The sequence below is a fragment of the Oratosquilla oratoria genome, chromosome 2, assembly GCF_046742065.1.
Source record: "Oratosquilla oratoria isolate Oo_2021 chromosome 2, ASM4674206v1, whole genome shotgun sequence".
Taxonomy (NCBI): Eukaryota; Metazoa; Arthropoda; class Malacostraca; order Stomatopoda; family Squillidae; genus Oratosquilla; species Oratosquilla oratoria.
Genome location: NC_134778.1, coordinates 34,963,343 through 34,978,582, shown reverse-complemented (window position 1 = coordinate 34,978,582; position 15,240 = coordinate 34,963,343). Strand labels below are relative to the sequence as shown.

The 15,240-nt window shown below is 39.6% G+C and overlaps 2 protein-coding genes across 2 annotated transcripts; one reads left to right on the top strand and one right to left on the bottom strand.

The window, feature by feature from the left end:
* The first annotated feature begins 1,142 nt into the window (after positions 1 to 1,142).
* On the top strand, positions 1,143 to 4,779 carry LOC143038210 (actin-5, muscle-specific-like). Its single transcript, XM_076207219.1, has 2 exons — positions 1,143 to 1,181; positions 3,498 to 4,779. Exon 2 carries the CDS (start codon positions 3,517 to 3,519, stop codon positions 4,645 to 4,647), a length of 1,131 nt encoding a protein of 376 aa, XP_076063334.1. The 5' UTR covers positions 1,143 to 1,181; positions 3,498 to 3,516; the 3' UTR covers positions 4,648 to 4,779.
* A 943-nt stretch (positions 4,780 to 5,722) lies between these two features.
* LOC143035280 (uncharacterized) lies at positions 5,723 to 6,736 on the bottom strand. The gene has a single exon (XM_076202148.1). It carries the CDS (start codon positions 6,734 to 6,736, stop codon positions 5,723 to 5,725), a length of 1,014 nt encoding a protein of 337 aa, XP_076058263.1.
* Between the last annotated feature and the right edge of the window lie 8,504 nt (positions 6,737 to 15,240).

Genomic DNA, 15,240 nt, shown 5'->3' with positions numbered 1-15,240 from the left:
ATATATATATATATATATATATATATATATATATATATCAAGATCCTAAGGGTCGAAACGTTAAGGCAGTAAAATTCTTCCATTATTCCTCGTATATTTTCTCCGCCTTCAGTTACATTTGTCATAGTTTAAATCAATATATATACATATATATATATATATATATATATATGTATCTATATGTATGTGTGTGTGTGTGTGTGAGTGTGTATGTGTATACATACATATATAAATATATATATATATATAAATATATATATATATATAGGGAGAGAGAGACAGACAGACTGATAGGTAGGTAGATAGGTAAATACATATGTATAAATAAAAAAAAAGCATAATTTTACTCGTATATACCACGTGTGAAAATAAATCCCTTTTTACAGTTAGCCACAACCACAGATGTTTTTAGTTTGCAAGTCTAATCTAATTTTTATTCTTACTATTGTCTTCAGTTAATCATAGTAAATTTAACTAAATGAACTCATCAGACGTTAGTTAAGATAAATCCAAGGAACTGTTCGCGGGTTATTTTCTTATTTAATTGGCCATTACTCGTCGTTTCGTAAAGGATTAAATCAGTATTAAGATACCTTTCAACTATAATCCCTTTAGTTCACCTTGACAAGGATCTACCGAGGAAGAAATATTAAATCAATCGTTGGTACAGCACTCCTGCCAAAATGCAAATATTACCTTGTTTTCCCTTCGGCTCTGTCAGTCGGGCTAGCCTCTTCATCCATTCCTCTCTGTCTTGCAGAACCTGTAGAGCAAAAATTAATATGAAAATAATATTAAAGAACATTAAAAAACAACAGGAAATAAGGATTACAAAACACTCATTCGGATAGCATTGCTGAAAAAAATCCGTGATGTTTGAGTAAGATTAACATAGTTCCGTGGCATATCAGTCTACGCAGATCAAACAAGATACAATAAAGAAAACAACGAACGGAAATGAAACCCTTTTTTGCAGAGATGACACAACACCTTGGCTCAACCATCGTAAGGTACCCAGATATGGCTTGTCCCCCTCCCCATTTTTTTTTTTTTCATACCTGTCCAAAGAATGCCGCAAACTCCCATGTATTTTAGGGTATGGGCAAAAGGTATAAGAGGTTCCCTACGGATGGGAGGTGCGTCAGTCTGCTTCAGGCTCGGACGTGTCAGGTAGAAACGATGTAAGTAGGGAAGCTATGACTCATAGCCCCGCAGCGTGATTAGAACACCGACGGCGGTGGCCACGGCAGTGGAATTTTCAGTGACCAGTTCGTAGCTTCCTACATCCTCGCTCATTGTGAACAAAAAAAAGCGATGGCGAGTGTGATTCTTCATAATCAATCTACTAGGTGAAAATAAGGGATAATTCATAAATCAAAGAAAAAAGAAGAGTAAACGAAAAGAATAACATTGCACTTTAAAACTTTCGTTGGATTAAAACTTTGTTAGATAAAACCGTCTGGCCTGAACTAGAGTAAAACCCGTAAAGATTTTTATAGGCTCTTGAGATCGATCCTTGCCTTTTCAAAATGCTAACGTAACCCCGACTGGAAAAAAATCTGGGGTTAACCAAAATTAAATCCTTATAGATTATATTCCTATCGAAATAGTCAAATCTAGATTCTCCTCTCTGTATTGTCAATAGGTCGTGGTTAGTTGCAAGTGGCAGTCACAGGTACTTTTTGAAAATCGAACTTCGTACTTGGATTTTGATCAACTCACCACAGTGGCTTCGGACGACGTTAAGCGCCTCCTGGTATAGGCTCGTCATAGGGTCGTTATCAGATAATCAAACCAAAAAGCATTTAAGATACTTAGGTGAAATTCTTTTCCCAAACAAAGTGGACCACATATTTTTCTTTAGTCATCAAATGATCGACTCGGCAACACCCGGACCATTGTAATATACAAGCATTTCATTGGTGACAATGATTAATCACCATAAAGGAATCAAAATCTATTTTGATTCATCCTCTAGCTGTGGAAAGAAACTTGTTCTATTCTGTTTCAATGGCGTGAGATTATCTACAAGGATACATCTACCAGTAAACCGGAGCTCATATTTTCTTTCGCAAGGAAATTTTGATCGGGTGGAGGAAACCTCAAGAAGTCACGGGATTAAAACGGTCTCCTTGTGAAGTGGAAGGGAATACTTTAGCAATTCAGTCTAGTTGTCGAAAAAAAATTCATTCCATGATGCTCTTTATAGATTTTATCCTGGCTAAACGGCGAGTAATTCTCGCCCTTTTTATGCCGAGGGATACTTGTTCTTGGAGACGACATTTCATTCCATTCAGTGTTGCGATAATCCACTCGATGGAGAAGGGGCACAGCATATCAACTTCGAACTGAGATCGGGAGGCAAAGACTTTGTGTGATCTCGAAGAATTTAGTCATCTCGATGACGTCCTTAACAGTCTGTTCCATTCAAAGCCGAGCGGTTGTAATCAGCTAAGGCTGGGTCCTAGGCAGAGCTTCTAGAGTAGTGGCCTTCAACCTAGGGACCATATGACCTTCAACCTAAGGTCCATTTAACCCTCAACCATGAACTACTAGGGATCCACGGAGTTTCCCAAGTAGAGCCTCAGCAGGAAGACTTGTGGGAGTTCGTGGGTACCCAACGAAGTCTTGAAGTGGTCTTCTCCAGGAAGCTAGAGAACAAGAATACATAAGCATGGGATACGTGAGAAAACAAGTTCAGGAACGCTGATTTAGTGGCTTTAAAATATTAACCAAACCGATGGAATAAAGAGTAAATTATCACTCACACATGAATCAGTACAAGAGGAGCATTTACGGGTAAGAAAGTTGGGACAAAACGAAAGAAAATAGGGGGACCGTGGGATTGAGAAAGAATGATAGGTAGGAAAAAGAATAAATAAAGAAGTAGAACGATAAACAGGAAGGAGAAAATGTGTGTGTGTGTGTGTGTGTGTATGTGTAAAATAATAATAATAATAATAATAATAATAATAATAATAATAATAATAATAATAATAATAATAATAATAATAATAATAATAATAATAATAATAATAATAATAATAATAATAATAATAATAATAATAATAATAGGTTTATTGAGATAGCAGTGATACACTGACAATAATACAATAGAGTTCTTTTATGAGTAATACAGTAATTATAAGAGTGTGTGTGTGTGTGTGTGTGTGTGTGTGATTCACCATGGTTTTGGATCACGTGTTGGACTCGTGATCAACAGTTATTAACCTCCCGCATGAGAGCTCAGAGCTCGTATGACCAATCTATGGGTAATACTGTGATCTTACACGCACACACACACCCAACTCCCCGCCCACGAGAGTTGGAGTAACACCCCACAGTGAACTGATACTGAAATTATCTTATAATGAGGAACAGTGACCCTGCATTGTTCTTCATTTAAATTCTTTAGTTAGAATAAGCTTCCTCTAACACATGTAAACAATATCAATGTATTTGAATGTATTAATTCTAGCATTTTTTTTTTTTTTCAGCCCTAGCTGACCAATCACCATGTGTGACGACGAGGAGTGCGCGCTTGTCTGCGACAATGGCTCTGGGATGGTCAAGGCCGGCTTTGCCGGTGACGACGCTCCCCGAGCTGTCTTCCCCTCCATTGTCGGCCGCCCTCGTCATCAGGGTGTGATGGTCGGTATGGGTCAGAAGGACGCCTACGTCGGCGATGAAGCTCAGGCAAAGCGCGGTATCATGACTCTGAAGTATCCCATCGAACACGGCATCATTACCAACTGGGATGACATGGAGAAGATCTGGCACCACACTTTCTACAATGAACTTCGCGTTGCTCCTGAGGAGTCCCCTTGCCTCCTGACCGAGGCTCCCCTCAACCCTAAGGCTAACCGTGAGAAGATGACTCAGATCATGTTTGAGACTTTTAGCTGCCCTGCCATGTATGTTGCCATCCAGGCTGTGTTGTCTCTTTACGCCTCCGGACGTACCACTGGTATTGTGCTTGACTCCGGTGATGGTGTCAGCCACACCGTCCCTGTATACGAAGGGTATTGTCTTCCTCACGCTATCCTCCGTATGGACTTGGCTGGTCGTGATATTACTGCCTACCTTATGAAGATCATGACTGAGCGTGGTTACTCCTTCACTACCACGGCTGAACGGGAAATCGTTCGTGACATCAAGGAGAAGCTTTGCTACGTGGCTCTCGACTTCGAAGGTGAGATGAACGTGGCTGCTGCCTCATCCTCCTTGGACAAGTCCTACGAACTCCCCGACGGTCAAGTTATCACCATTGGTAACGAGCGCTTCCGTGGTCCGGAGTCTCTCTTTCAGCCTTCTTTCCTAGGTATGGAATCTGTTGGGATCCACGAGACTGTCTACACCTCCATCATGAGGTGCGATATTGACATCAGGAAGGACCTGTACGCTAACAACGTTCTGTCTGGTGGCACCACCATGTACCCTGGTATTGCTGACCGCATGCAGAAAGAAATCACCACCCTCGCTCCTTCCAGTATCAAGATCAAGATTATCGCTCCACCTGAGCGCAAGTACTCAGTCTGGATCGGGGGTTCTATCCTGGCTTCCCTGTCCACTTTCCAGGCCATGTGGATCACCAAGGAGGAGTACGACGAATCCGGCCCAGGAATTGTTCACCGCAAGTGCTTCTAATTTATTTATATATTTTTTTCATAATAAATATTATTTCTTCAAAGATAGATTTGTGCCTCATTGCATATCATTTCTATCAACTTTCTTTGGAATAACGAAAGGGTACATACTGATAAAAAAGAAAATATAAAATACAAATCTATTATTATCTGTGGTAAGAGATAGTCCTCGGGCCCTCCTATAGATATATCTGGGAAGAAACGTTGCTCTGTTGTTTGTGTTGTATTAGTGAGAATTTTTTTTCATGGCTAATGGTTGGAAGAGGAGGAATGGAACAGTGATTGGATGCCAAACTTTATTATGTAGAAGCTGGAGGAAAGAGTTAACTAGGAATATCGAGAAAGGTAGGCAAAATAATGTGAAATGGCGAGGAAGGCAACATGGATGAAACAGAAGGTGAAGGAGGATTAAGTCATGAGGGAGAGGGAATGCAGTGACGAGGTCTTTACAATGAATTAGAAAAAGTCAAATGTATTTAGGAAAAAGGCAACGGCTGTGTTCTGTATATGGACTTGGTGAATGTGCATGGCGAAGTGAGGAGAAAAGCCTTACCGATCGCATTGCAGATTCAAAGGATGCAAATAAAGTTACCGGTGACAGTATAAAAATGGTGTCTGCAAGTGATGTTATCAAACACTCCTTAGACAGTAACTTGTTTTAAATCGCACTTAACACGGTAGTAAATGTTCGCAAGTCAGTAAACAGTGTAAAGATTTTCGGCGAGTCTTTTAAAGTCAAATACATTTCCGAGGATATTCTATTTCTTTTTAGGTTTATTCTTACACGCAAATGGCCTTCACACAAATACAATTCAATGCAAATTTTAAAGGTTCCAGAGGAGCACATGTCACTAAGCCCGTACACGGTGGTAGTTATGACCGTGAATGTATACAAGGTCAAGGCTGGATATCTCTAAAAAGGAATTTCCTTTTGGCTCTGTAGGGATATAAAGATATATTGCTCCAGGGAAGAGTATCGTTGTAGGAATTAATAAAAAAAAAAAATTGAAGTCCGAGGACCTGTTTGTTACTAATCAGCTTATTGCCCTTGAGATGTTCCAGAATCCTTTTCCTAATTATTGATTCCAATAACTTGCATATGACACTGTTAAGCTAACTGGTCTATAATTACCTGGGTCGCTTCTGTCACCTTTTTTGTATATTGCCGAGATGTTCGCTAGTTTCCAATCTATGGGTAGTCTTTCGCTCAAAAGTGATAGATTAAAGATCTTACAAAGCGGATATGCAATTACATCTTTCGTCTCTTTCAGAATTCGAGGATGAAGCCGTTCCGGCCCAGGGGATTTATTCCTTTGTAGTTTATCTATAACACTGATAATATCCTTGCTAGAGAATTCAATCTGTGATAACATTGGAATATCCTTGACCTCCACCTCTGGTATTAACCCTTCTGGTTCCTTGGTAATCACTGAGCTAAAAAAGTCTGCAAGTACTGTTGCCTTTTCATTGTCATCTTTAGTTTTAGAAGTTTTATTCAAATCTTTATACAGATTACATATACTGACAGAAGCTTTTGTTTTCGACTGGACATACTTCCAAAATATCTTTGGATTAGACTTGACGTTTTGCGCAATAGTCTTCTCCACGTTCTTAACAAAAGACCTAGTTTCAGGTCTTACCTGATTATTAATCCGTCTGTATTCCTCATATAATTTGTCATACTCGCCCTGATTAATTTCTCTACCTTCCATCATTTTTTTCAATAGCATCCAAAATCTTTGTTTTTTCTTAATCTTTGCCCACAGCTTTCTATTCATTGGCAAATTATGATTTGTTCTCTTCCTTAATTCCCCATTGTTTTTAAGTTCTCTCCTTGGAATACATTTGTCTATTGACTCTTGTAGTTTACTATTAAATGTGCACCACATATCCTCGATATCATCGGTATCCAAATACTCATCCCAATTAATATTCAACATTCCGTTTAGCTTGCAATAATCCGCCTTTTCAAAAAGATACACAAGTCCCTTACAATTTTTTACCTGTGGTTCCATGTTGCATCTGAAAATTACACATCCGTGATCACTTCTACCAAGTAGATTTCTTATCTCAATATCCTCCACGATCATGTTGTCATCAGTAATAATCAAGTCAAGTATGTTGCCTGCATCTGAACCTCTGAATCTAGTAATTCCGGCGACATGTTGTATAAAGTAGCAAAAGTTTCTCGAAGCTGCTTCTTCTTCGTTCTTCCTTTGGGCCTCCTCTTTCAGCTCTTTTTCTCTCTTCCTTTCCTTTCCTCCTTGGTCATGTCATGTGACACTCCTACTTTCCTGAAAATTCCTGTATTGGCATCTTTAAGTTTATACAGGTTCCTCATTATTCTGTCTTTCAGATTCTGATTCTCCTTCATACTTGCCTAGCCTTCTTATCTCTTCAATATCACTATCATAACAAGTTAAGCCTATTTCACTGCACAAATTGGTAAACACAAGCCTGTCATGGCGAATCTTCTCGGACCTAATCGCTAGATCCATGCCTCCTACCATTTCCTCAGGGACTCCATAAATGACAAGGTTATCCTTCCTGTCCATTCTACCCTGGACTTCTCTTGTCGCCTTTTCCAGTATTGTCTTGTCATCATACCCAGTACCTGCTCTGTCATCGCATTTTTGCAAAATGTCACTGTATGAATTAGCAAAGTCTTCTTTCACTTTTGTAGATACCACCTCCCTCACTTCTTTCTGCCACTTCCCTTGTCCTTCAGTCATTTTCCTTTCCACTAGTTTACAAATCTCATTATACATCTCGCCTCTGAATTCCTGGAGCTCCTTCTTCACTACAATGTCCATTTCTGACTTGATTTCAATATTCACATTTTGGTTTATCTTAACAATATAATTTCTAATGGAATAGTAACCTCGTTTTTAATTTTCTCTAAGATTCTTGGATGCCATCCGTCAGTCTCTGTTGTTTTATTAACTTTGAGTTTTTCTATATATCTTTTAATTTTTTCTTTTGTTATATATATAGTAGTAAGTTTCCCTAGACTTAACACAGACTTTAGGACTTCACTGTGAGGTGTTTTGTTAACGAATACTGAGCTAAAATAGTTGTTTACAATATCACATATTCCTTCATTCGATTATTCAAGCTAAACGTCAGCAAATAATAGTGTATTGTCGCTTTTTTGTCGTATTTTTCAAATCCCTCTGTATTATCACACAACTCTGATAGTCGTTTGGTGCATCAGAACACTTGTATTTCTTATAAGCCTGTCTCTTTTTAACAATACTTTTTTTTAGTTTTTTTGTCAAGCCATTTTGGGCGAGCCTGATTTGGGGGGCGTCGTTCCATAAACGAGATATAAGTACGAATTGTCTTAGTAAGTACATTTTGAAATATTGCCCACAACTGATCTACAGGTCTTTCGCTTAATTTTGCCTCCCAGTTTGTAAGTGCTCCTGACGTAGTCCTATGAACTTGACTTTACTGAAATTAGGTAGTTTAGACACACGACTATTCTAAAGCTCATTTATTTATTCATTTATCTATTTATTTATTTTTGATTGAATAATTGGTTGATTGATTATTTATATTTATTCATTTATTCATCTCTTTATATACCTATCTTTTTATTTGCTTAATCATTTATTTATCTATTCATTCATTTACTTATCTATTTACTTATTTATCTATTTGTTTATTTATCTTATTCTATTCTATTTATTGTGCAACTACTGATATCTAGAACCTAAAAGCGTCATCATGAGGACATAAACATTGTTCAAGTAGCAATTATCAGGCTTCTTCTTGTTCCTTACCTTGTTTATTTTAGGCATTTATTCTGTTAGCTTTATTTCTTGTCTATGCCATGAAAAAGATGTAATAAACAAAAACATTTTGTCTTCTGTTAGCTTTTTATTTGTCGTTTTTATGTAAATTTGTCCGTTATAGGTTCTTTGTGATGTGCTGCGCACACACACACACACACACACACACACACACACACACACACACACACACACACACACACACACACGGCTCGGTGGCGGATTGGTAAAGCACTGGCCTCACAAGCCAGAGAACCGGGGTTCGATTCCCCGGCCGGGCGGAGATAAGTTGGGTTTGTCTCCTTTCACGTGTAACCCCTGTTCACCTAGCAGTGAGTAGGTACGGGACGTTAGTCAAGGAGTTGTGACCTTGCTGTCCCGGTGTGTGGTGTGTGAGTGGTCTCAGACCTACCCAGAGATCAGCAAATAATGAGCTCTGAGCTCACTGCCGCAGGGTGGTGTCTGGCTGTCGCGACAGAGACTGCAGCAGATCCGAGGTGAATACACACACACACACACACACACACACACACACAAACACCCCCCCCCCCACACACACACATTACCGACTCGGTGGTACAGTTGGTAGAGCGCTGGAATGGGAAGCAGAAATGCTCCTAGTACCCAGTTCGAATCCTGCCCAGGGCCGAAATTATTTCGGTATCGCTGTGCCTCGGGTCGTACTCTGACTCTCGTGGGCGGGGAGTTGGGGGTGTGTGTGTGTGCAAGGTCATAGCATTACCCATAGATCGGACCTACGAGCTCTGAGCTCTCTTCCAGGAGGGAAATAGCTGTCGATCACGAGTCCAAACACGTGATCCAAAGACCAAGTGAATACACACACACACACACACACACACACACACACACATACACTTGTTGATTGAGTTCTAGGGGCATTCCGCTACAACGTAACGCTCCATGCCCCGAACGATAACTTCCTCAGCACTTGTAGTTGTCTCTAATCACCTTGTGAGCCAGATCATAGGACTCCGCAAACAAATAGGTTTTCAATTTCTTCTTAAAATCGGAAATCGTTTCAGATGATTTGACGTTCGCTGGGAGTCTATTGTATAGTCTAGGTGCATTTCTCTCGAAGGCTCTTCATCCCGCTTCTGTACGGTACCGAGGTTCCTGTAGTCGGTGCTGTTCAACACTATGTCTCAGAGCAACATCGGTATCGACTTGAAAGTCCATCAACATGTCCTTCAGATATTTTGGTTTCCCGAACTTCATCACTTGGTATATAATAACACATTGTTTGAAAATTATCCGTGCCTTAACAGGCAGCCAGTGTAGGTCAATGAGTATAGGGGTGATTCTCTCCCTTCTCGATACACCCTTGATCAATCTTGCAGCTCGATTCATAATCATTTGAAGTTTCTTCAATGAATAGTTTTTGAAGACCATAATAAAGAGAATTACAATAATAAATTTTGATGAGCACATGATTATGAATCAGCTTTTCCAACGTACAATCATCAACATACTTCTCAACAAATGCAATATTTCGCAAATGGTACCCAGCTAAATTCACAGATTGAGTTATTTGATTCTTGAGGGTCAGTTCACTGTCCAGCAAAACTCCAAGATCCTTTACACTGTCACTGACTGCAAGTTTAACCTCATTGATACACAAATCTCGAATTTGTAGTCTATCGAAGTCTATCCTTCGTCCAACAAAAAGGCACTCGGTTTTACTTTCATTAAACTTGAGTTCGCGATGGTCCATCCATTGCTTAATGTCCAACAAGATAGCCCCAAGGTGTGCCTCCGTTTCTTGTATATTGTCCACTGACAAGTAAAACTGCGTATCATCCGCAAATTGTTTAAAACTCACTCCATGCTTCTCTAACACATTGGATAGTTCAGCCGTGTACAGACAAAAGAGGATAGGACCAAGGACACTGTCTTGCGGAACCCCCCTTAATAATGGCTTCATATCCGAGAAACAGTCACCAATCTGCACTCGGTAAGTTCTATCTTTAAGATAACTCCTCAGATATTGTAGTGCAGATCCCTCAATCCCAAAGTTCTCACAAGCATTTAGTAAAGTTTCATGTACTACGGTGTCTAAAGCAGCACTAAGATCTAATAGCAACAGCATACCACATTTACCATAATTAAGGAGGCCTCTCATATCACTAACCACTGAACATGATACAGTCTCCGTAGAGTAGAGTCGTCGGTATGCAGATTGAGCATCGGGGAGCGCCCTCACGGCACTAAGATGTTCATTCAGTTGAGACAGCAACACATTTTCTAATATTTTCGACTGGAATGTCAAATTTGAGACTGGGCGGAATGAACTCAGGCTTTGGGGATCAAGTTTCCCTTTGATCACAGGTTTCACAATAGCCTTTTTTCCGAGCTAGGAAAAATACCACTTGATATACTAGTATTCACTATACTTGTAATAACATCCACTAATTGTTCAAAAGTTCCACAGTTGTTAATCTGATTCATGGGCATCGGATCATTAGCACAGTACGTAAGCTTTGCTTGCTTCATAATTTTCCGTAACAGTGCTAAACGAAGACAATTTCTGTTCAGGCACACCCACATTTACTATATCATCATTATCATTATAGTCAAAAGATAACAAAATTCGGGAGATTTTAGTTTTAAAGAATTCCAGAAACATATTTGCTAGTTCACCATCCGCATAACCTTCAGGTAACTTAGGTTTCTTTTCCTTCCCAGTTAGATTATTAAGGGTTTTATACAATTTATTCGTACTGAAATCCAGCTTGCACAATCTTATTCTTGTAAAAATCTCGTTTTCGACGCACAATCAGTGTTTTCTCAAAGTCCTACAGTTTCACACACACAAAAACACACACACACACACACACACACACACACACACACACACACACACACACACACACACACACACACACACACACACACACACACACACACACACACACACACACACACACACACACACACACATACACATCCACACACACACACACACACACACACACACACACACACACACACACACACACACACACACACACACACACACACACACACACACACACACACACACACTCACACACACACACACACACACACACACACACGCACACACACACACGCACACACACACACACACACACACACACACACACACACACACACACACAAACACACACACACACACATACACATCCACACACACACACACACACACACACACACACACACACACACACACACACACACACACACACACACACACACACACACACACACACATTTGGATATGAATATATATCTATACATAAGCCAAAAAGGCATATACCAGCAGGCACGGTAGGTGGCTGATCAAGGCTTGCACCCATCGTTCACCCATTCTACACTCGTCCAACACCCAGTTGTCCTCCCTTTTATCTAAATACTTGTGGATGAAGAGCCACCCCTAAAATCTCGCCTACTGGCTGGGTCAAAGGCAAAGCAGCACGACACAACATCTCCACGGAAGGGCCGCCTCTTCCTTCCCCACTCTTTCTGCTCGTCTGTACTCTCTTATTCTTTCCATATGCCCAAACATTCCAGTGTTCTGTGATCAATTCTATCTACTAGTTTTCTTTGCATCCTCCGGCTCTACATCTCACTTCATTTCTCACTCTATCCGTCCTTGTAATACCCACTGTACTTCTTAAGCACTTCATCTCGAACACGTATATAGTGCGATGGTGGTGTAACCGGAAACGTGTGGGTCTCGCACCCTTGTTGTTGCGGGTTCAAACCCCGTAGTGAGTGTTACCTGTCCTGCCCCAAAAACCTAAGAACATAGAACAAAAATGATACTTTGATCGCTGCTGCGCACTTTCTGGCGTATCATCCTGTAATGTATATACGGTACATATAGTGTGTGTACGAGTATATCCATATACACAGCATATTCTTATAACCAACCCTTAGTTGATATACGGATTTTTGCTCAAGCAATTTCCAAGTTTTCCATATGTGAAACAAGTATGGGAAAAACACTTTATTCTGTTATCCTTGTAGCCTTCGTAAAAATAACGTGAGTTCCCATATCACGCTAATCATCAGCATTGCCCGCAAATGGGGTGCTTTAGGAGGGAGGGAACGAGAGCACCTGATGCAGCGGGACCAGCAGCGATGATGGCAAACCCACGTTCTTTCGCAGGAGCTCCCGAAGCTATATAAGCTGAGAGATATCCTTTGAGTGTCAGTCTGCTTAGGGCTCAAGTCTCCCCCAGGTAACTTTAGACTTTGACCATGGATTTCAGGATGTTACGTATACATTCACAGATCGATTCTTTATGGGAAATTGTGAAAGATTATTGGAATGTTTGCAAAACGAGGTGTGGCTTCCTTCCTCGTGATGAGTAATTATAGATGTAAACTCTTGACACTTGCCTTGGTAATCCAAGTACATAGGGCAAAGGTTACAATCTCGGTAGTAGGTACGTGTCCTCTGACGTGAACTCCTGACCGTGTGAACGAATTGTGCAGTTAGTATATAAAGAAAAATGTGACCGAGTTTTAAAACAGACACACACACACACACACACACACACACACACACACACACACACACACACACACACACACACACACACACACACACACACACACACACACACACACACACACACACACACACACACACACACACACACACACACACACACACACACACACACACACACACACACACACACACACACACACACACACGCACACACATACATATCATTTTGGTTAAACATATAGAAATCAAGAAAGTTGAAGTGAAAGAAGCATTCCGTATTGCTAATCAAGCAATATTTTCATTTCATAATTCTATTCCGGGTGAATGGAAGAATATGTTATTGGATTTTTGTTACGACCGGCTAAGGAAATCTCGTCTGGTTTTACAAAGCAAATTGAAACGTAAGTTGAAATTATTTATTAAGAACAGTGGTTGGACAAAGGATGCAAATCCGAATTTTGTAGTGAACTTATCAGATAAACAACTAAGTGATGATGCCTCTTGTGCACTAGGTTATGGGTTAAAGTTCGCCTATTCCAACAAGGAGTTAGATTTTGAAGAAATTGCTAAATCTTTTTCTAATTTCGAAAGGTACAGTGATTTATCATCCGAAGAAGTGAACATTTGTAAGGGCCGTGGGATCGTCGATTGTACCCGGTCCATCAGGGAGCAAGGACGGAAGAACACGGTTACGATTGTTCATACGGGAAGTAACGATGTAGGTAGGGTGAGATCAGAGGAGCTTTTTCGGAATTACAAGGTCCTCCTTCGGGAGATGAAGGAACGTGGGAGCCGTCACGTAGTCTGTGGGATCCTCCCGAGGATCTACGCAGGCTCGTGTTGGAACAATAGAGCCATGGGGATCAATGATAGGATATCGCAGTTGTGCACACAATTGGGATACCACTTTCTTGATCCTTGGTATCTCTTTTCTAGGCGCCATGACCTTTACGCTTCTGATGGGATCCACCTTACCCGTAGAGGCAAATATGTTCTTACAAACCTCATTGTGGGAGTTTGTAATGAACTAGCTCCTTTTTTATGGTATAGATACGTAGATGATGTTCTTTGCCTGTGGCCATGTACTGAAGACCTGGATGCTTGTCTACAATCTCTGAATAATTTAGTTCCTTCCATTAATTTTACTGTAGAATTAGAAAATAATAATAAATTGCCCTTTTTAGATTGCCTTATCCACAGAGAAGGTTATGACTTTAAATTTAGTATTCATAGAAAACCGACAAATGTGTTTTCTTATATCCATTATTACTCTGAACACCAAGATAAAATGAAAAAAAAAATCTGTATTTTCTTCTATGTTCTTACGTGCCTTGTGGATATGCAGCCCGGAATTCATTGATGAAGAATTTGAGTCTATTGTTAACCTAGGTTTAGGATTAAATTACCCTAGAACATTTTTAAATAACGCTCTCTCTTTGGCGAAAAAAACTTTTCATAGGAATCAACCCCCTCCCCTTTTTGACATTAAGAATCTTTTAGTATTACCTTACAGTAACAATCTTTCTCAAGTTCCTCATCTACTTAAAACATGGAATGTTAAAGTAGTGTTTAATAACCCTTGTACTTTTAAGAAATTAATAATTAAGAATTCTCCCGCTGATTCTGATGGCTGCATATACAAAATCCCTTGCAGAGATCGTGAAAAGTATTACATTGGACAAACAGGCAAAGAACTATCAACTAGAATTAAACAACATGAATATAGTGTTAAAACAGCACAAGAATCCAATGCTATATTTGTTCACATGAAAGACTTCAATCTTTATATTAATTGGACTAATGCTCTCATTATTATTTCTTGTAATTCATTTGTCAATAGAAACATAATAGAAAGTAGTATTATACAAAATTCTGAAGGTTCTACTCTTAATGTCAGCAATGGCATTTATAAATTAGATAAATTCATCATTAACAAGATTTGTAATCAGGTTATATGTGACCAAAATTAATTTGGTGAATTGTGCTGTTCTCTAGATTTTTTTTTTATTGATGACTTTGTGTACCAAGACTTATTCTTATTTTCATATGTGACTTTTTGTGCTTTACCAGTTCCTTTCCTAGTGTAATATTTCGTGTCATCTTGTACTATGCCAGTTCCTTTCCTAGTGTTTAATCTTGTGACATCTCGTGCTATGTCTGTTCCTTCCCTAGTGTATAATCTTGTTACTTTTAAACCTCTTTGTAACACAACTTTTTCTGTATTCCCCTGAAGATGTGAATTACACGAAAGCGCTTGGGAATCACTGTTTTCTTCCAATTT